Genomic DNA, 23,012 nt, shown 5'->3' with positions numbered 1-23,012 from the left:
AATGAGTTAGGGGAGGTAACTGATAACCTGGATGATGCTGTGGCTGTGTTTGCAACGTGGTATTGGGTGAATACCCTGCCACAGGTGCAGAGATGAGCATTGTAGCCAAATGCCTCACAAATAGCAACTGCTCCCACCTTTAACATACAAGATGGTTATTGTCATATATGGATGAATCTGAAAAATGGACATACAGTGACTTAAGTGGAGCATAGTAAAAGGATGATTCAGTTATGTACTTAGTGGCAAGATTTTAGGTGTGAGTCATTCACTGTTAGTCAGGTTATGGTACTGTTTAGCAGGAGAGATCCAATACTGCTACCCTGTAATGGAGTTGAAATGTAAAACATAGATTATGACTGGAACATGTTGGAAGAATGATTTTGGTGTCCATTTATTTGAGAAATCTAATTTAGGTTTAATGCCAGATATTTTATTCTTGATTACAATGATAATGAAGTTATCACTGTAGTAAACTGACAGTTTCATTTCCTGCAAACAGTGCACGTGAATAAATTACAGGTGACTGTGTAAGGTCAGTAATATACACTGTACAAGTGACTGTGCAGAGCCAGCAGTAGAAGTGGAATATGAGAGGCCAGCAGTGTACTAACCATATACAGTATAGTAGGTGGAGGCAGACATCATCCACATACAGTAGTTGATGTAGTGCTGCTTACTCCTTCCTTCACCTTTATATGTTTTTTTCTGTGTCTGTCCTCCTCTTTTCTTAATTCTGCCATCCTTCTTGTCACTTTTATTACCCTTCTTTCCACTTTAGGTGGCTCTACACTGAGTGACAAATCTAATGGTTTCTCGTAGTCCAGGAAACTATTTACAACACTGGGTGGTAACCATATAACAAGGTTATATGGAGCCTACTATGGTGCCCCTGTTAACTGGGTGGAGAGATACAACTGCAGCATCCATCTATGAGCCAAACCTCCACACTCATCCCTATAACTCACCGTGCAAGGAAACATTGCTTTACTGCACAGGACTGTCCCACAGGGGTGGATGACTTGCCTGCAAATGATAGGTCTGCTTGGCCAGACAGACCAGGGTTACTCAACAACAACAAGTACATCATGTTGCCAATAGGCCTAATTTCTCCTCATCTTGTAAACCCTCTTCATCTTTATCCCCAAATTGAATGCCCATGTTCTCCTCTGATATATTTGCATAGAGAGTTGTGACACTCGTCGGAGACAGGTCAGTAACTGGAACAGGGTAGATTAGCCTTGTAGCACCTGCGGTTAGACCTTGCACATGCCTTCCCCTGAAATCTACAATGCCAGTTACAGTAACAACATCCCTCAACTCGAGATATGCTGGAGGTTCTGTGGCAGTGATTGGATATGACACACCATTCGTAATATCTCAGCCAAAGTTGTTGATCTGAAGGGGAGGAACACTTTGCTTGTTTGTTACCTTCCAGAGCATTATTTGCAGATGAGCTCTCATATTATGATACCAGAGGTTTTCATCTCTCAGGCAGTGCTTGACTGTGAGGAGACTTTCCCCCCTCATCTTAGAGAAAATTGATTTTCTTGCTGCTTTTATATTGATGCTGTTGGGCGTACCTTAAATAATACAAAAGAACTCTTTCCATCTCCATCAACTTTGTTTCTCTTGCAGTTTCCTTGCCCAGAACACTGTACAGCATGGAGAAGTCTGTCATGGACCTTTTGAATGCTGTTACTTTTGCTTTGCCAAATGGATGTGAAACTGTCATACCTGATCAGTGCATGGAAACCAAGCAGTTCCCACATCTCCATTAGAACACAGGCTATAAACATGTGCTGTACTATACAAACTAGAAGAAAATGACAAAAACATCTGTGTACGTGAATGAGCACACGAATGATGCCCTTTCCTTCTCGAGCCACCTTCGGAATGAAGCTGGCTATGAGAAAGCCAGCCTCTCCATGGTCAAAAAACCCCTTTGTCCTCACCAATCAACAGGTTCATCTCAAGCTCACACTTGCATAGCAGGCATGAGAGTCTTCTTATATTGACTTTGCATTTCTAATGACATCTCTGACAGGAAGAGAAGTCAGTCTATGGTTGTAGGTCATGACTGAAACAATACCATCTTGCCATATCACCCCATGATCTTTATGGAAGATAAGGCAATACCAATCAAAGGTAAAGAGCACAGTGGCAGTCTGGCTGTATTTCTAGAGTCATCTGTTCATCTGTGAAGCTCAAATTGAGACGGTACCTCCACAGGGGCAAAGAACGTTGTATAGAAGGTACTATGCACCCACAGTTACATTAACTGGCTCCTTTGGCTTACATATAATGGTGAGTTGCCCAACAAGATTTGATTTACTTTCTTTGCAAGGGAAGCCATACTCATCCAGAATCACTGGTTGTATTCCTCACAGCTCATAAATAGAGATTTAGGCCAATGTTTACATTTGGCCAAGGAGTAACAGAAAACTGAATAGAATTTCCATGTTGTGTATGCTCTTGTAGATATGATCATGACACCCTTTTACAGGGCCATGGTCCAGCTACTAAAGTGTTAGCAACAGTAATTAACTCATCAGCAATTGTGCATTTATAATGCTGAAGACTTAAATGGTTTGTTGGTAGGTGAGGTATGACAGAACTTGGCAAACCGTCAGTTTGGCAGAGAGAATTGGTCTGAGTTGGCCGCCTTTTTATTTCCCATGGTGAATGTAGGTGTGCTTTCCAAAGAGGTTAGTAGGCATGCTGTTCCACATGTCCTCTTTGTGCTACAAACAAATGTCCCTCCTTCCTGGCCTGCTTTTGCTTTGTCTGGTGGAGACTTCTTCATTTCTTGTCCCATGCCAAGTGCTGTCATGGCCATGGCTGAAATGACCAGCTGCAAATAAATATGGTAATATGAGGTTGTGGCAGAACTCCACCAGGAACCAGTCTCCTCCACACTGTGCTTCAAGGAAGTCGGATACATCTGAGTGTCTTTCAACGATGCTGGAATCTCCTCATATGAGTGTTGTTCTCAACTGACACAGTCCTTCACCATGATGATACATATTCTCAGGACACATTATGTATGAGACCAATTAATATACAAAGGATGCCCCTGAAAGCACTTTCAGACTGGACCCAGTCATCAGAGTTCTGATGAACCTGAGAAATGATGTCAGCATGTGCATGCCATTGCAGTGAGTAGTGGCATTTTTCTTCCACGTATGGACTAACCACTTCAATTGTTGTGCCACCATATACAACTGTATTTCGAGCAAGAGATGCACAGTGGGCATACCGTGTGTTTCAGTTAAAATTTACATCCACTTTTCTGTTTCACCAATATCGTGTGACAGCCATCATATTCTGCGAGTTGTCCAGAATTGTCAGATTGGCATTTAGCTCACAGTATTTTACATCTAGGACACCTGTGGTTTATTAATCATTAAAAAAAGTACAGTGTCAACAATTCTTGGCTTCATGCTTGTAATGCAGCTGGTAGCTGCCTGACTATAGGTTATAATGTTGATCTGTTATACAGTACCTGTATACAGTATTTTATGAACATATGGAGGACAGGTGCTTGTGGCATGTTAAGTTATATACCCCCAGAAAATGGTGATAAAGTTTATATCAGTTGTTGATTGATTTACTGTTGATTAGCTCTAATCTGTCTGGCCAAGCAGATCCATCAACTTCAGGCAAGCAACTGTCCCTGCAGAGATGCTGATTTCCGTTTTGTTTTGCTACTATTTTCACACTTTTTCTTATCTAAGAAAGTCTAGGTTAAGTAAGCTTTATATATATATATATATATATATATATATATATATATATATATATATATACAGTATATAAAATCAGGTTAAGTTAGTTTGTGAGTCAAGGTTAATCACTTAGGATAGTTTAAGTTAGGTTAGGGAGGGGGGGGAAGAAAGACTGAAAGGGTGATCATCTTGGGAAAATAAATTTAGACATACAGTACAGTATTGCAGAAATGGTACAGAGAACAGAAATCTGCTGTAGGCCTTCCCATGCATGGAACCAGTGTTTCCATTTAGCTGATAGCATCTCACCACAGCGAGGCACTGGGAATAGTTTGGAGGTTTGCTTCATAAATGGATGCCACATTTGCATCTCTCCATCCAGGTAACAATGGCATCATAACAGGCTCCAGTTTGCCTAGTAGTCTGGTTATATAATTACCACCAAGCATTGTAAATAGTTTTCAGAGTTAAAGGAAACCATTAGGATTGTCACTTAGTGTTGAGCCACCTGAAGTGGAAAGAAGAGTAATAAAGAGTGACAGGAAGGAAAGGGAGAAGTAGGAAGAGAGGAGGACAGACACAGAGATAGAATGAGATGGGGGAAGGCATTACTACATCAGTTGCGTAGATGATGGTTGACACCAATTTGAGTACAGGAATGGGATATTAGCTGGCTTGAGATACAGGTGCAGCGAAAAGAAGCCAAGACACATTGTTAGCCCAGATCCACAAGAACTGGGTCATATCTGGCTGATGAGTTTTAGTGGGGTGGGTAGGAAAGTGGTAGCACCTTCACCCCCAGTTACCTCACTTGATACCTTTCCCTCAGTCTCCCCACTGTAACTTATCAGCCAGAAATATTCCAGTTTTTGTGCACCCAGGCTAAAGCAGTGTCTGTGTTCCATTTGTCCCCACCTGTACATGAGACTCAGTTATATGGCAGTTAATTACAGCACAGTACATACACTGTAGACTATTTGGTGCTGCAGAGGGATGCCTTCACACAGTGGCACTGATAAGACTGGGTGGCTTCACTGCCCAGCTATACAAAAATCTCTCAGCCCCCTCCCTGTTTCCTGAAGGGAGGATGGTCGCCTAGCTGTTGGAGAGAGAGGGCTTCGGAATGCGTCCACCAGGTTCATGTTCACATGAACCTAGGGTAACAACAACAACAGGACCGACAACCTCAACAGCAGCATTTTTCTTTATTTACTTCAAATTTGTTCCTCCTTGACTGTCACAGTTCACATTTAATGGTCATTAACCACCTTATGGTAGTTAGAGAATCACCATTCAGCTTCAGATTGTGAAAAAATGAAAGTTTATATCCAAGGGGTGGTTGGGGTTTATTGCTCACATAATGCCACTCAGGGATGAGCGAGGCTGGTCACTCATCTTAAATGTCAGGACCAACTTGCGAAGTCCCGGGCTTCTACACTCCTTTGGGGCAACACTGGATTAGATGACACAAGATTATATAAAAAGCAGTATTTGTTGATTGAAAGCTTATAGATTTATCTGTTGGTGCACTATCATGTGAATCTCATCACAAAAATTACCTTCCAAAGATGCACAATGATGTTAATAATTTCGTGAAATACAGTATACACTATAGGCCCACTTTGTAAATAGGCATAGTGACAGAGAGTCACAAAAACTACCTCCTGAAGTTGCACTTTGATGCAGATCTTGTGTAGAATCAGAGAAAAATAATTTTCAGTGAAAAAGTTCACTCAACTACTAATCAAACTGTCTCTAGCCAGAAGAGCATTGTGAATAGTTTCACCAGCCCAGAAATTTATGACTACATTAAAGGCTTAAAATACCAAACTGAGAAATTATGTAAATTTATATTTACTTAGGCATAGTAAACCAGTATTTGTTAATTTCTCTTTCATTGGAGTCTTTTTACCTATTGGTAGCTTGATACTAGGAAACAAATGAAGAAACTCTGGGTGAAAGTAGGTTAGTTTAACATTTAGACATAACAGACTCCCATCAGTTCACTTCATACCAACAAAAAACAGTCTTGAAACTTTGACCATGTCAGATGACACTACCATTCTTTATTGCTATTCATGGAGTACCTTTGCCTAATCATTTAGTTTATATCATATCGTATATCAAGGGTCCAGCATGCTTGCACGCACTGACTTTTTCAGACCACCAGAAATATTTCAGTTGTTTATGATATGTGCTATATCCAGAATACATGATTAGGTGTGTCTTAAGCCTTTGAATGGACAATAGCAGATATGTGATAATAAATTCTTCAACTACTTGATTGTGACTTTTTTATTCATGTTGTCAGCAGGTTATTTAGCTGGAGAGATACTTCTGAGGTGAATAAAATTATCCAGAAGCAGCAAGACTAAACTGTATAAAATAAGATTTAAGGGGTTAAGCTTCCTTGTCAAAAACTCTCTTTTCCTTTGCACAAACCTCTAATTCTTTCTAAATTCTGTCAGTACTTTCTTAAACTTCTAAAGGTCATTTGTGAAACATTCATTCATATTTTTCTCTCAGCCATATGAATGTCTTAACATCAGTCTAGTCATTTACCCATGTTCAGGATAATTGTTAATAGGCATACTGTAGCTTTTATCTTCCCTCCATCCCACAACCTTTTTAATCCTCATAGGAGGGTGACATTGAGGAACACGTATAGGGAAGGAAACTTCATTCATCACTCCATGCTTACTGATGGGGGTGGGTAAGCAGGGAAGAGTAGGTAAAGGTGGAAGTGATGCTTATAATGGGAAAGAAGGAAAGTAACTGAGAATATTCTGCAACAGATGAAGACTGATGAAAAGAGGAAAAATATAAAATTTTGTTCCTAACTTTTGTTTCTTTTTATCACCCTTATATAACCGTCATTTTGTTTCAGTGCTTCTTATTGTTCTTCAACTCCACAGGTAGAGGAGGAGTTCTTTGATGATGAATTCAATGCATCACTGTTCCAGCAGCCCCACATGCAGCTGTCAGTTGGCTCCTCTGAGAACCTTCTGGACAGCCACGCCCCTCACTCTATGCTGGCCGACGGGGCAGGTAAGCACAAAAGAGTACATGAAAGTAGGAGAGGTGATACTAGATGGAAAGAAGGGAAGTAACGTGAAATAAAATAGATCAAGATTGGTGAGAAGAGGAGGAGGATTCTGTACTGTGAAGGGTGAAGTTGAAGATACGTTTAGCAAATTAATGACCAGTCTGATCAGTACAGAAAACTGGTTTGACTGAAGAAAGAGAAATAGAGGAAGGGCAGTTACAGTGTAAGATGATAAAAAAAAAAATATAAACATCTTTGGACAGATGGGAGAGAGTTGTAGGAATCTGGAAAGAGTTAAATATGGAGGGTAACTGACCAGCTGGGCATAATGTAGGCAACAGTAGAGATTAGAATGTTAGGATATGTGAAGAGTAGCATTATCAGAAGGTGCAATTGAGAAGGAGGGGAGTAATGACTTGCACTGAATGAGATGTCATTTAATATGAGAATTAATAAAAAAAGAAGGTGAGATTGCATGGAGATGATGTAATATGAATCTTATGAGAGGGAGGGAGGTAGGAAATATTTAAGTACAGGTACCAGTTTATATACATACAGAAATGAAGATATATGGTTTGGGGTACAAAGAAGATTGAACTAGCGATGAGACTAGATAGTACAATGTTATTGTAATGCTGTAGGTCTGGCCAAAAAAAAAAAAAAAAAAAAATGAAATTTCAATGCTAATCATAAAATAGACTGCTAGTGGTTATTACATGTCATCACGGAATATAGAATAGCTTAGTAGATATACAGTTTACAGTATTTTACATTTTATTTAAAGACTTGAAGCAGATTAGCTTAGAACTGGGTAGAAACTTACTCATATCATTCAGTTTCCCTTGTGATTACTTTGGTTCATTGGTTATGCATGTTTTCACTTTAGTGTTCATTTCCAGTTATAGGGGTCAGTCATATGATTCACTTACTGTTTGGATAATATAAGAAAGTGTTGCATGAGGTTCAAGAAACAACAGACATCCCTATCCTGTAAATGTAAATTCACATCTATACAAGTTCAGTGAATATTATTGTAACATATTTACCTCTGCCAACAAAGTCAAAGGAGGTTATGTATCATCCAAGCCTGTCCGTCTGTTAGTCAGATGATATATCCAAAAGTTCTCTGTGAATTTTTATGAAATTTTGTGGAAGGGTGGGCCATGGGCCAAAAAAGAATTTAATAAATTTTGGGATAGATCCAGATCCTGCAGTGGCATTGACAGAGGCATGTGCTCTCTGAGTGCTTTCTAGTTTCCATAATGTTATCATTTCCCTCTTCTTTGGTGTAGCCACTTGTTGAATTCTCACACCAGGGTGTATTTTTTGAGGAAATACAGTAATCCTTTAAAGCTAGTGGTAAGATAGAGTTAGTTATTTTATCATGAATACTTAGTTTGCGTTGTTGTAATTGTTCATTAGTTTAACTGATTCTTTAGACAACAGGCAGTCTTGCATGTAGCCTCTTGCTGCTGACTGTTAGTTTGTCTTTTGTTCTCTTTCCACGCTTTCCCCAGAGTCGGATTAAGATGGTAAGGAGAGCTGCACTCTTCTTGTTTCACTATACATCTTGCAGCATTGTTGCTTTTTTCCTTTTACAAACCTCCTTTTCAGTCACACTTTTTCTGTGCACCAGCTTATATGTTCACTTGTCCCCCAGCACAGGCACTCACTAATGTACTTACGTGCTTTTCTGCTCTCCTTATGCACACATGAATTCATAAATTCATTTTCTTTCAAACATCTTTTTGTATGCCCCATTCCCCTGTCCATATTAAATGTACTATGTGTGGCTGTGAAGTTTGATTGCTGCTGCACATTACTGTCATTTACATTATACCACCATGTAGTTGTGCCTGCTTCTTCCTAGGATGACTCGATACTGAATGACAAGCCTAATGGTTTCTTGGAACTCAGGAATCCATTTACAATGCTGGATTGATAACCATATAAACAATAATGGGGTGATGTGTAGCCTTCTGTGGTGCCCCTGTTAACTGACTGGTTGGAGAGATGCAAATGCACTGTTCATCTGGGAACCAAACCTCCACACTCTTCCCTCTACCTTGCCACAGGGAGGTGCTATTCACTGCAAGGTTGAACATCAGTTCACAGCATGGAATAGCCATGCAGGATTGATTGATTGCCTGTGGTTGATGTGTCTGCTTGGCCAGACAGACTGGGTTTACCATCCATCATCCAGTCCTACATTACCCCATGAGGAGTGTTTGATCCCGGGCTAGGCAAGTTGGTCCTGACATGTAAGATGAGAGTGACTGTGCTACCTATTTGACCACATACTACAAATGTTTAAATCTAAATTCACTGCCCACATCACTGAACAGAGACAGTCCAGTTAGCTCCAGGACTGTAGATCACAAAGTGCTTCAGTAACTAGACATTTGTCAGAGAAGAGGTGGTACAGTGAGGCATGAAGAATGGTGTAGTACAATATCATTTAATTAATTTTTATGTTAAAAAGTAGTGTATATTCAGTTTTCATGGTTCTGTTTTGAGGCATGACTCAGATGAGGAATTCCTATGTTACAATACCCCTTCCATACCGAAGGAACTACTAGACTGCTTGCAACTGAGGTAATGGTTGGTAGAATGATCACATCCAGTGGTATTGCCACATCCTCTCACTACTATCAAAACAGTAAGGTATCAAGCATTTCTGCTTTAACCTTTTTCATTATAGTATGAGTTATAGGGAAAAAGATGTGTAATGTGCTGTTTTTCTCATCCCTTCCAAATTAGAATACTGTGCTTGATTATGCCCCAATAAAATATAAGAATATAAAGTAAAATGCTAAGTCATGCTTCAGGACCCAAATTCTGGATGATACTTTGTGCTAAATTCCTGTTTGCTCCCTGACAGTTTCTCAGACAAGTGAAATTTACATGAGGTACAGTATCTTTTGTAACTGTGGGTGCTGTACATATTAATGTAACTGTTTTCTGTAAAAGTAGATCTGGATGAAGAGTAAAGTCTGCATAGGATAGTAATATATCATACTGTAGGTTCTATTTGTTATATGTAACTCCATAATTGCACTCCAGCCTCATTGATGAAACAGAGGAGACAAAAGCAGTAGATGTTATGTTTTTTCTTGCAGTCCCTACTTTTCCTTGCCAGTAAGACCTCATTGTAATTTTTGTATATTGTTTCTTACTCTTCCCAGGTACAGGCATAATTACCATCATTTCCACTCTCGTTCTCTTTCTACCCTTGCATCCCTAATGATTTCACTTATTTCATTAATTTCTTGCACCTGCCAACTCATCATGTGTTCTCTTTATAGGCAATATCTGGTTCATTCTGTAGTCCTTGCCGAGGCTGAGCCAACGCACAGAGGGTAAAAACTTTAAGTCTCTGTATGCTATGAGGCTGGCATAACACTGCTGCACTAACAAAACTGGACTAATATACAGTATATGTCAGCTGATTCAGTGCAATGCTGTTTGTACAACCTGCAATGTTGAGTATTCATGGGTGCATTATATATTTGTGATAATAATTGCCAGAGATAGTTAATACAGTCTATGGCTAGTATTGTGAGCATGGTTGATAACTGAATGCATGAGGCGAAGACATTCAGTTTTATACATAAAGGGCTTCTTAATACATTTATACTAATCATGGGAATTGCTTTTACTAGGATACTGTTATTAACAACACACCACTTCAGCACAGGTATTCAAGAGTATGAATGAATTGAACCATATTGAAAAGCTTGTTTGTACATGCAAGTTTTACAGATTTTAAGGAAAGAAATATTATCACATAATTTGGATGCATTGTTCTTTTATTGCTTGAGACTGAGAATAGATTAAAAGGTGTATGGTACAGAGAAGATAATTACTTGAATTTTTTGCTCTCTTGCATACTCAGTTCATGATTTATTAACATGTCATAGTTCAGATGTGGTAGTAAGGCTACATTTCATAATTATTGGAATTAGTACAGTACTGTACTGTGATTGATTACAATGATTAGAAACTGCTCTGTTTAGTAGTGTTTTAGAGTTCTTATAGTTATGCTACAGTACATGTGGATGTGATTAGTTGTGCTATGTAGTTAAGATAGCAGTTATTGCCATGAAGGTGACTAAATATAGAAGAAATATTATCATTACATACCAACAACAGCTCACAAGATAGATTATTCCTGGTAATTTTCATAAACAGTTGCTGAATACATTCACCATGACACCAGTTTCATTGCATAGAAACAGGACTAACTGACCAGGGTAATGGAAAATGCATGAGTTAATCTAGGGTACGTCATTATTATGATTGGTTCCATTATTTTGAGCTTTTACACTGTTACTTTTTAATCATTATTTTGTATCTTGTTTATTATTAGAGATAAAAAACAGGAATGTGTTATGCAGACTATTGCATAGAAAATATCTGTAGAACTTGTGATGATTCAGAGTTTCATTTTAACCAGAAATGTGGTCCAGTCTGTTTTGTTTCATTTATAACTGTTCCAGCTTGCATGCATTGGCCTTGGTCACCTAATGGTGGCTGTCCTTGCTGCTTAATCTCTGGCAGCCTCCCTATTCAGTCCCATATCCCTGAGATCACACTGTGACCTCGTCTCAGGTCCTTTTTGGTCTGCCTCTTGCAACCTCACCCCCAGCGTTCACACTTCTCTCTTTCTGCACCTATTTGTCATCCCCCATCCTCTCCACATTCCCAAACCATCTCAGTCTACCCCTTCTCATCACAGCACCAATACACTTCAATGCCATCTTTCCATCCAGCTCTTTCATCGTAAACTCAGCCCCCTCAGGCCTCGCATTCAAGGACGCACTGCCGTTCATTAAATTAAAGTTTTCTCTGTTTTCTGACACAATTCAAGACAAGTTCTGCGGAATTGATTCAGTGCTGCAAAGTACTTGTTTAGTAATGTAGGAAAACATATACAGTATTGTTATATTCTCATATTCATTATTGAACTGTCTAGATGCATGATCATACCTGTTACACCTTTTGAATGCTTTAAAAACATTGCTGCATATCTGCATTCTACTTAGAGAACATTTACTGCCTCCATTAGATACTGTATAGTGCCTGTTACTTAAACTTTACCAGACCTAAGTTAGGCTCTCTTTACTTAAAATTTGCTTGGAAGAGATGTACAACATTGATGATTCTTTCGCTAGGCACTCGTTTAAAGTGGGCTGTTTAAGCCATATTTCCAAAGGCAGTGTGGGGATCCTTAAGTGCAACTTTCGTGCATGTTAAGTACAAGGGCCTGCATTCAAATGTTGGCCAGTTCAGTGATTAACTTAGTAAAATTGTTTGGCCTTTACATTGTTTAGCAACAGTGTGAGATGTGAGGTGCAGCATGGTTACCAATATGACTCAGATGGGAAGGATTTCTGGTCTGAGCTGGTAGTGCTCTTGCCATTGCACATCCCAGGAATGGGCTGCAGGCTCCATCACCTAGCATTCCACTAATGGCCTCTAATGCTGTGCTGCTGTGTGTGTGTGGATAGATAGATAGATAGATGTGTGTATGTGTACCATATGTGTATGTGTGTGTTCAAGACTTACCAGATTAGTCACTGGAGGAAGGAGAGTATTGTAATGGGGGTCTACATAAGCCTGCATTGCCAAGGCAATGTGGGGATCCTCATTTTGGCTCAAGTACTAAGTGTGTGCATGTGATGCATGAGGGCCTACATTCAGATCCCAGCCAGGACAATGACTAAGTTAGTAAGTTTTGTATGGCCTGTACACTCAGGCATAGCTTGAAACTACAGCACTCTGAAAAGGTGAAGTGTCCTGGCTGCATACTGGAAATAACAACTTTCACTGGTTTACCAAGCCATCACTGGATGAGCAAACATCCAGTCTGGCATCTTTTTGTCCCTTTCTCTTCATTTTGCTTGTGTTGTCTCTGCTGAATATTTCTTCCTTCCATCTCTTTGGTCACATCTACTTTGAAATTTTTAAACTATATTTTACTGCAGGTGAGTTTCTTTTTTTGCTCAGTTTTCTCTGCGTGTGGCCAGTCTGCCCACTTATGTCCATGGCCCATGTGAGCCATTAATTTCCCTTCTTTTCACCTTCATGTTTATCTAGCCTCTTCTCATTTTCCTTTTCTTTTTCCTGTGTTTTTGTTATGCCTTCCCTTTTATTTTTTTATTTTTTATTTTTTTTTCCCCCCCCATGGGAGTAGAGTCCTCTCTCTTACCTTGGTTTGTTCTCAGTTCCACAGTTTCTCCTTGCTTTGCCAAGGGGAACTTGCCACTTGTACTTCATTATTGTTTCAGTGCTTTGATGCTAAATCACAGTGACATTGGCTGTGTCCTCATTTCAGTTTGTTAGTCTATCTGGTCACTCTGCAGGACCCTCTTGGCTCTCCAGTGCATCTTGTGAGCCCAGGTAGGGGTGAAACATTGGGTTGGAAATTGGACTCATCGTGGACCCTTATGCCACTGGATATTGGCATGCCAGTTGTCCCTGGAGTTTTCACACACCCTCTCATATGATACTATTGCAGAGAAAGGGAGGATTCCCCTCAAGGTCTCTTCTATCATCTCTTAACAGCATGCTTGCTCCCATGTCTTTCCTGTTTGCTTCAGCCAGTCGCCCCGGTTCATCTTCCAATTCCCTAGATTTGGTCATCGCAAGCTTCACCTTCCCTGACCCTATTCTTCATTTCTCAATTTCTCCTAACCCTTGCTATGCAGTGCCCCTTGGCTTGAGGTTTTTTCCTGCTTTTTCACCTGGTTTTTACTTAGACTCAGACTCCAATGCTCCTGATTTGGAGGGCTTCCTTCCCTCGACTGATTCTCCTCAACATTCCCTGATCCCTTTGTTGCCTTGCCTTCTCCCACCAACTTTCATTATGTTTGTAAGCTCAGTTTGAAATAGGCAGCTGTCTCATCACCTCTTTATCAGTAGGGTTGGCACCCAATATCTAGTGACTGGATCGCACCCATAGCTTCCTCTGGTTCATTGGTGCTTGTTTCTTGATCACTATCTCGTTCATTTCATTTCACTTATAAAGGCTCCAACATGCTTGCATGCATTGGCCTTGGTCACTTAGTGGCAGGTCTTCATGTTGCTCGATCTCTGGCATCCTCCCTGTTCAGTCCTTTATACCTGAGGCCACACTCAATGACCTCGTCCCGGGTCTTTTTTGGTCAGCCTCTCACAACCCTACCCCTAACATTAACACTTCTTACTTTCTGCACTCAGTTGTCATCCCCCATCTTCTCCACATGCCCAGATCATCTCAATCTACCTCCTTATCACAATGCCAGTACATTCCAGTCCCATCGTGCCTCTTAACACTTCCATTGTAAACCTAGCCCCCCCAGGCCCTGCATTCAAGGATGCACTGGACAGCCACCTGATCATGGCCATTTCTTTATGTTTGAGCCTGCGAATATTTAAAGAAAGAAAAAGACTGCCGAGAGATCCACTCCCAGGAAGTCCTGTATTTCCTCAGATTAGAAATCTACAGTCTGTGCTGCAAGTCAAGATGATGAGGCAGGGGCCTTCTTTTCCTCCCTCCCTGTACCAGGAAGGGGGATCCACTTTCCAAAGTCTGGGACATTAGGCCTTTAGGTTTTTCCTCTTGGGCAAGGGGAATGGAGGACCTGTGGATGTCACTGGTTGTACATTAATATGACAGATCCCTGTCTTATCATAAATATCTTCATCTTTGGTTAAATTCAGGGAAACCTTTTCTAGACCATTACTGAAGAAGTTGAGTTTCTGGACACATCCAGACTTCTCTCTCTTTGGATTTCCCCTCACATTTGCCCTAAATATTTTCAGAAGCCAATGGATGTGAAGATCATTGTGACCATTCTGGCTCTGCAGATCATTCTTCTCTCATGCGTCAGGGTTATCCAACCTAGCTAATATGGTCAGAGAAGGCTATACAGTGGACCACTTGAATTTGATCTCTTAGTTACTTGGAGGGCCAGCAGTCACCGTGTTCCGTTCTTCCAGACAAGCTATGGATACAGCATTCTATGTTAGACTCCAACTTCTCTCTCTGCTTCAGGTACAGGCATCTTTGACAAGATTGTCCATACCATTTTTTCCAGAATCTCTGCTAGCCACAGGGCGTAACTCATAATGTGCTTGACACAGTTGTCATGCCTTCCACAATCAGCAGTCCTGGAAACTAAGATGGAGCCTCCCTCCTGTTAAGTGTCTGTCAGATATGAAAGGACCTTTTTGTTCTTTTTGGACAGCTCTTTTAGGTCTTCTTTCTCTTGGACTCATTGTGCCCTGAATGGTTAGTCTGCCATACACTTTCAGGCAAAGTATCATTTCTCTTGCTGTCACTTATTTCCTTCAGAAACAAATTTGGGATACCACCCCTGGGAGAAGGGTCCATCAGGCTCAAAAATCTCCAGAGCCTGTCACACTTTAAACCTCTGAACTCTTCATATCATGATAGGGGGTATGTGGGCAGAACCCAGAGCTAATTTCTGGACATTGAGCAGATTCCCTGTCAAAAACAGGCACATATGATCTTGGATCTAGCAACTTCCTCTTTATTGCCTAATAAAATATGTAAAGATCTCAAACCAGAGATGACATTTCATCTTCAACTCCCTTTGCAGATTGTGAAGACTCATTTTCTGGTTTCTTTTTACACCTTTTTCACAGGTTCCAAAGAAGGTTCAGACAATTATCATCTTATTTCTGAGTTGACCATACAGAACAAGTACAGTAATGCCCCACTTGTGAGGGATCTCCTCGCGATCTTACTTGCACAGCCAAAAATAGTACTATCAAGGATGTCTCATGCAGAAAAAGCATTCCAGTCTGTTTTATCTTCCATCTAGTAATTGTCGGAAGCTTTAATGGGTTTAACTTTTTATTGTTCATCTCATTTTGCACAGGATCCCTCTTCATACCTGTGGCTCATCCTCTCTGCCAACCTCAGAAAGATGGAAGACTGATTAGTTAACGAAGGAGGGAAGGGAGAAAGTTTTGCCACTCAGAGAAAAATTTGTTCTTTCTTTAATTTTTCATGTTACAGCTGCTGTATCACCATGCACAGATTTTTCTTGCACAGTTGAAAAAAGTGCTATCAAGGATGTCTCGTGCAGAAAAAGGACTCCAGTCTGATTCACCTTCCATCTAGTAATTGTAAGAAGCTTGAATGGGTTTAACTTCCTATTGTTCATCACGTTTTTCACAGGATCCCTTTTCATACCTCTTGCTCATCCTCTCTGCCAACCTGGGATAGATGGAAGGCTGATTAGTTAATGCAAGGAGAAAGTCTTACCTCCTTAAGAAATTTCTGTTCTTTCTTTTATTTTTCATTTTATAGTTGCATGGACCTTCTCCTTCAGGTGGTGTTTGTAGCTTTTAGGGACTATAACTGACATAATCAGAAAATTGGTGGGTTTTGAAGTAAACCCTGTGTTTGCTGGTATGGAGGATATGTTGTTGTTTTGCTGCCATCCCTGACCTGTCTCCCCATCTCACTTTTATGCCTCCTTTATTGTGCATGACATTTACCTGGGTGTACAATACTAGATGGCTTAGTAAACAAGTGAGAGTCACTATGTATTTCTGGTATGTGGAGAGGCTACCTACTCTTCACCATTGCAGTTTCATGTTTTGCTTGAGTGCCTAGGTGAAGACTCACTTTGATGCAGTATATCTCTGCTAAGCAAATTTTAAGTAATGAGATTCTGACTTAGGCCCAGCATGGGATAAATAGTCCTTAATCAATTTACCCTCCATACTAGCAAATTGAGAGGTTTCTTCTGAAGCCTGGCAGTTTTGGAGATCCATAAACTCTTTTGATGTTTAGCATTTTGTCATGTAATTGCAATGCTGCATTTGGTTTTAATTCGGAGTGTGAGTACAGTAGTTATTTTTTGCACTAACAGTTATTTCTTTAACTATTTTGAAGCTATAATAAGTCCTTGCTGTAAGTTGCCCTTGTTATACCCTTGCTGTTAGCCTAGAGACATTTGCAGAAAAGTTCCCTTTTATAACTCCATTGCTACTCATGAAGCTGATCTGTAACTTTCCTTCAGTTCAAAGTACTGTTTGAATGGAAAAAGTTGTGATATAGTATTTTGGAACATCTCTGACTTAAGAGGCTTGCCTGTAGATTTGTTATTAAATTGTCGTTACAGTGATCCCTTGATTATCACGCAGTTATAATTGGTACAGAGCTTAGTGCGTGATAACTAGAGCACATGACCAATGGGATTCACCCTAGTTGGTAGTGGGCACCCCATTCATAAACCCAAATTTTCCCTTTCACAACAGTTTATACCCACCAAATACATACTGTTATGGTAAGTATCAGAAACACACACACACATGGTCAGGTTCATAAAAAGTTATGAAAAGGGCACAATAAGGAAGAAACATGTACCACAGAGAGACCTGAGATGGGCTTGAGGAAAGGGGTTCTGAGGCAAGGGGATGGAGAAATAGTGGTTTACATCACTTGGGATTAACTCCTTGTGTAGGGCCTCATCTCTGAATCCCTCACCCCCTCAGTACCAAGCCCCTTGCAGTCGTGGGGGGGGCTTTGGGGTCTGGGGCTGGTGTCACTGTGTACTGCTTTCCCTGCCTTCAGGTCCCAATCCTTGACCCTACAAATTTTGCTTGGTCCATTTCCTTCTCTTCTTTCTTTTATCTTCTTTTTCTTCTCACCTTCCCAAGGTGTGAGAGCTGTGCTGATGGGATGCAAGGCTGTCTCTTTTGTGTCAGTCGTGAACGGCCTTAGGGAACCAAGGGTACAGTAGCCCTTGTCTCTTTCGACCTTACTCCTTTTTCAGTCTGTCAGGAGTGGACCAATTTAATTCCTGCTTTGTACAATTTGGCCCACCATGGACAGTCATGAACCAACTCCCTTAAACCATGGAGCAACAGGTGCTTCTCCAAAACCTTATCCTGGTCAGGCGGTTCCCCCCCCCCCCAACACACCCTTTTCTGCTCCTTCTCTTCCTATCCTTCTGTTTCTTCCTCTCTTTCCTTCTCCCCTCTTTCCAAACTCTTCCTCAATATCTTCCATATTTGGTCGCCAGATATGGCCGAAGTACTTCAACATCCAGCCGATGACAAACGACCTCACTCTCCATCTCTCTCTTCTCTGACAAACAGGTCCCGATATCACATTCTCAGCACTTCCAAATCACGACTGCCTCTTGGCAGTTCAAACTGCTGCACAGGCTGAGAAGGTTTTGTCACTTACTGACCCCTCTAGTCACCCTATCACTGCAGTTGGAGATGTCCACCTAAACTCTACCACAGGAACTGTTCTGATCCTGCCCTATGTATATCTCTAGGTGACAGCAATTTTTCTAAATGCCCTGCTGACATCCATTTAGTCTTGTCTGCTCATCACCTTGCAGTACCAGTGCTATACACTTCCCCCTCAGGGATGTCGTAGATATTCAGCCAACATAGCAAAGATCATCTTCAAGGTTCGCAGCCTTCCCACCCCTGTGATTGTTGGTGGTACATTACTTCGGGTCAAAGAGTACATGCCTCATCCTCAACAATGTGCTTCTGTTAGCTAAATACTGTAGGTCAGAGGCAGTCTGCCCTGCCTGTGCTTAACTTGGTCACACCTCCTCAGCCTGCGTAGAGTCTGCCTGAACTGCCATGGCTCTCACGCTGCCTTGTCCTGGAAATGTCTGGTGTACGTCTTCGAAACTGATGTCTCAAGGATTCACTGGAAAGATGGTCTCTTCCTCTGTGCAGCCTGCCAATGTGCCGGTGACTTAGGATTCTCTTCGTGTACCACATATAACCAAGTGGCCCGTCCTGTCTCCACTACCTCTGCTGTCTCCCAGTCCTGCCACATTGCAACTGTCACAACCTCTAACTCCTTTCTGCACTCACCTTCCTATCTGACACACCTGCTTCCTTGGTGTTGGCAGTCTCCAGCTCCTCTACTGTCTCAGCCTCTTCTTGTCTCTTCTCATACCTCCTCCTCACCTATCCCCCTGACTGTCACTGTAGTCTCCTCTCCCTCTGTCTCTGTTCTCCCCTCTTCCTCCTCCCCTTCTACCCCTTCATGTTCAACTCCCTATTTTCAGGCCCCTTCTGTTTCTCTTTCCACCTCTTTCTCTGCTCTAGACTCCACCACTCCTGCCTTCTCCCTGTCGCCTTTATTGTCTACTCCGCTCTCTTCCTTTCATCGCCCTTCCCATTCTGCTGCTCCCCCTCGCTCTTCCTCTTCTCTCTGCCAACAACTACTCCCTCTGCCACAGCATGGCACCCGCTGTCCACCTCCCTCTGGTAAATGTGAGCTGCCATCCACCACATCGAGTGCCAAGGGTTCCACAAAACCCTCACATTCTCCCCCAGCTCATAAGATGCGTACCACCTGTCCCTCGCTCTCTGCGATGCCTACTCCAATGAAGATCCTATCTCGACTCCACGGTCTGGTCCCATCTCTACCCCAACTCTGCAAGCCACTCTACAACCTGTTCTGGCTCCCTGTCAACACTGCAGATGTCACTCCCAACAGTTGCTGAGGGTGAAACCCCCACTGACATCATGGATTTTCTGGCGACTTCCCACCCATGAGTTCCGAAATCATGCTTCATATGGTTGAAGTCTATTTGGCTTCTTCTGATCTCCTTCCCCTCCTGCCCCCCTCTCATCTTATTCAACTCCCTCTCCTTTATCTCTCCCTAAGCCACTGGACTATTGTGACCGTCACACTCGTCTGCTTCTTCCATCCTCTACTCCTGTTCCTACCTTTGTACGGACTCAGTGATGTCTGGTACTCGTCTGTTGTAAATTTTATTTCCTGTGTATTATATTTTATCCTTTGTACTCATCCTTAGGTTTTTACATTTCTTTGGTTTTACTTTTATTTGGTGTTGTAAGCTTTAGTATGTCTGTTTTACAGTGGAACCTTTGAAGTATTACGGCCCATCATAATGATCTTCGTTATCTTCATTCGGTTCACCATCCTTCCTTAGTCTGTTTACAAGTTGTCTTCCCCTCCAGTACCTATACCTGACTATTGTTTCCTGTTTTCTCCTGTTTCTCTTCCAGTTTCAGCAATCTTAGTCTACTACACAGTTCCTATTGAACATCTATCCCTTCATACCATGGTTCCACGTCATTTTATACTTTTCTCAGATGTTGGATTACAATGGTTTCTGTTTATTTCTCTACCTCCCAGCCCATTGATTTCCATGCCTTATCTCTTTTATTGTCCCAGTTACCCACCCCAATTTTATTTTGGGAGATTTTAACTGTCTCCATGCTTTATGGGATGATGCTGTTACTAATTCTCTTGGCCGCTGCCTTCATTCATTTGTTTTTAGTAATGATTTGTCTTTATTGAATATGGAAGCTTCAACGCATTTTGATGCTAGAACTCGTACTTTCTTCCGTCTGGATCTCTCCCTCTGCTTCCCTTCTCTTTCTCAAGATTTCCATTGGTCTGTTCTTTCTGATGTGGTATATAGTGATCACTTTCCTATCAAACTTTTACTCATATTGTCCTGTACTCAGACCTCCTCGGCTGTGTTTTCTGAAGGCTGACTGGCCGTCATTTACTTCTTTAACGGTTCCTTCCATATCTCCTTCTTCCTTCTCTACTGTTGTAGATATGTCCACCATTATTAATGTGATAGTTCTGAGTGCAGCTTTGACTGCGATTCCTAGGTTGCCCCATCCTTTTACTTCTAAGTGTGTGCCTACGTGGGTTTCTGATTGTACTGTGGCACTCCGTGTTAATCGCTTACATTGGAAAAGTTACCTACATAAACGCAACACCCTGGATGAACAGAGTGTGATTCTAATGTTTAAGCAGGCCAGGGCTCTTCTTCGTAAGAGGGCTAAATGTGGTGATTATACATTGCTTCCGTCTGGAAATGTATATGTAAAATAGCCGGTAAGCGTCTTCTCGTGCATTCCCATGTCCTTCATTTGGATGGGGAGTCAGTTGCAGATGCCCATCTAGTTGCTAAAGGCTTAGGTCTTCATTTTAGTAATGTTAGTAGAGGTTCTCATCTCTCACCTGAATCCATGCCCTTAAAGCTACTACTGAATGTACACTTGCTGTCTTCCAGCAGTCGTGTAGTCAGTCGTATAACATGCATTTCACTCTCCATGAATTGTCCTCTGCCCTTCGTCTTTGTAAGAACACTTGCAAGGGTCATGATGGCATACACTATAATATGCTTTGTCACATTTCCCCCCAGGCCCTGGCCTTATTATTAGCTATTTATAATCGTACCTGAATAGAGGGTGTTCTTCCTCCCTCTTTTCATAATGACATAATTTTCCCATTTCTTTTCAGGAAAGCTAGGCCATGCCCCTCGAGATTATCGCCCTGCTGCTCATACTAGCTGTCTCTGCAAATTGTTTGAGCATTTGATAAATCATCATCTGGTGTAGCTCCTAGAATCCAAGCAGCTTTTGTCATCATCACAGTTTGGTTTTTGAAAAGCTCGTGGTACCTTAACCCCTCTCCTAAATCTAGAGACTTATATCCGCTCAGCCTTTGCCACTCACCAGTCTGTTGTCGCAGTGATCTCTGACCTTGAGAAGACTTATGACACAGCCTGGTGCTACCATATTTTACACACAGTTCATCCTTGTGGTATTGATGGTAACCTTGGTGTTTTCTTAAAGAATTTTCTATCAGCTCATTTCTTTAGAGTCTGTGTACTTATTCGGATCCATTCCCACAATATGAAGGTGTTCCCCAAGGCAGTGTTCTTAACACTACTCTCTTTTTATTGGCTATTAATGGGATTGTTTCATGTCTCTCAGTGTGAGTTCGCTCTCCTTTTTACATGTAGATGACTTTGCAGTATATGCCTCAAACTCTGATATCTCTACCCTTGGTGCTTTTCTTCAACGTGCATTTTCCGCTGCCTGAGAATGGGCTACTGCTCGTGGTTTTTAGTTCACACTTCTTTATATGTAGATAACTTTGCAGTATACGCCTCAAACTCTGATATCTCTACCCTTGGTGCTCTTCTTCAATGTGCAGTTTCTGCTGCCTGAGAATGGGCTACTGCTCATGGTTTTCAGTTCACTCCTAAGTCTCATGCTATTACTCTTACTCGCTCTCATCCTATTTCTCAACCGCCTCATTTTCTCTGTGGCTCTCCTCTCCCATACATAACTTCCGCTTCTTTTCTTGGCCTTCTTTTTGACTCCTGTCTTACTTAGAAGGATCGTATTGCCTCCTTAAAAATTTCAGCTTTGCAGCACCTCTGTCTCATGTTGTGGGGTGCTGATCAGACTTCTTTCCTTCGGCTCCATATTGTTGTCGTTCTCTCCAAACTTGATTATGCTTGCCAAGTTTATTCTTCTGCTTCAGACACCGTCCTCCAACAACTTGATTCTGTGCATCATCATGGTTTGCGTCTGGCTCTTGGCGCTTTTAAATCTTCCCCAGTCGAGAGTCTCTATGCAGAATCACGAGTTCCTTCACTTTTCCGTCGTCGTGCATTAGTTTCTCTTCGTACCTGTGCTAAGTTGCACTGTTTTCCTCACGCCTCTTCTCTACTTCCTCCCGGTCCTGACTTAGACAAGTTTTCCTCACATCCTATGATCAAGCCACCTCTTGCAGTTTGAACTTGTACTCTCCTCCCTTACTGTTAGTAACGTTTTTTCATTCCGCACGTCTTTTTCCCCCCATGGCTACTTCTGCAACTCCACATTTGTCCGTCCATTTTTCCTTATTCCAAGTCCAATTCTTCTTCATTCATTCTCCGTTTCCAGTTCTCCGACCATCTCTCCCGCCATTCCTCTGCAGTTCCTATATACACTGATGGTTTAAAATCCCCTGTGGGTGTTAGGTTCGCGGTTCTGTTTCCTGACACTTTTTATCATTTTAGCCTTCCTGCTTCTGCGAGTGTTCTAACAGCAGAGTTACATGCCCTCTTGTTTGCATTACCGTATATTTGTTGTGGCTCCTCTCCCTCATTTGTGATATTCTCTGACTGATACAGTGCTTTGTCCCTTCTTCAGTCACCTTCTGCTTCTCACTCTTTAGTCCATTGTATCTTGGAATGGTTGTTCCATATCTCTTCTCGTCGTAAAACAGTCCAGTTCTGTTGGGCCCCAGGACATGGGGGCATCGCGGGCAATGAGCATGCTGATCAGTTGGCTCGCACGGCAGTTGCCAGAGAAGCCTCTCCTTCCTTCTTTATTCCAGTTTCTGACTTTCTTCCTGCCCTGTCTTCCTTCCTTCAACACCGGCAGCAGTCTTGTTGGGAATCTATCACTAATAATAA

The 23,012-nt window shown here is 41.6% G+C and overlaps 1 protein-coding gene across 3 annotated transcripts in view; it reads left to right on the top strand.

Annotated features, from left to right (window-relative positions):
- Positions 1–23,012, top strand: part of LOC145413846 (uncharacterized) — a 232,670-nt gene that overhangs the window by 206,987 nt on the left and 2,671 nt on the right. For 2 of the 3 annotated variants that reach the window (XM_080283512.1, XM_080283511.1), the window contains exon 15: positions 6,644–6,776. In XM_080283512.1, coding sequence (XP_080139638.1) covers positions 6,644–6,776 — 133 coding nt within the window. Of the gene's footprint in view, positions 1–6,643; positions 6,777–10,079; positions 10,134–23,012 lie in introns of all 3 variants that reach the window. The other variant, XM_080283513.1, reaches the window with a different exon arrangement.

Source organism: Coenobita brevimanus, chromosome 97 (assembly GCF_032717465.1).
Source record: "Coenobita brevimanus isolate Jiangsu-jjx chromosome 97, ASM3271746v2, whole genome shotgun sequence".
Lineage (NCBI taxonomy): Eukaryota > Metazoa > Arthropoda > Malacostraca > Decapoda > Coenobitidae > Coenobita > Coenobita brevimanus.
This window is presented reverse-complemented; position numbering and strand designations above follow the sequence as displayed.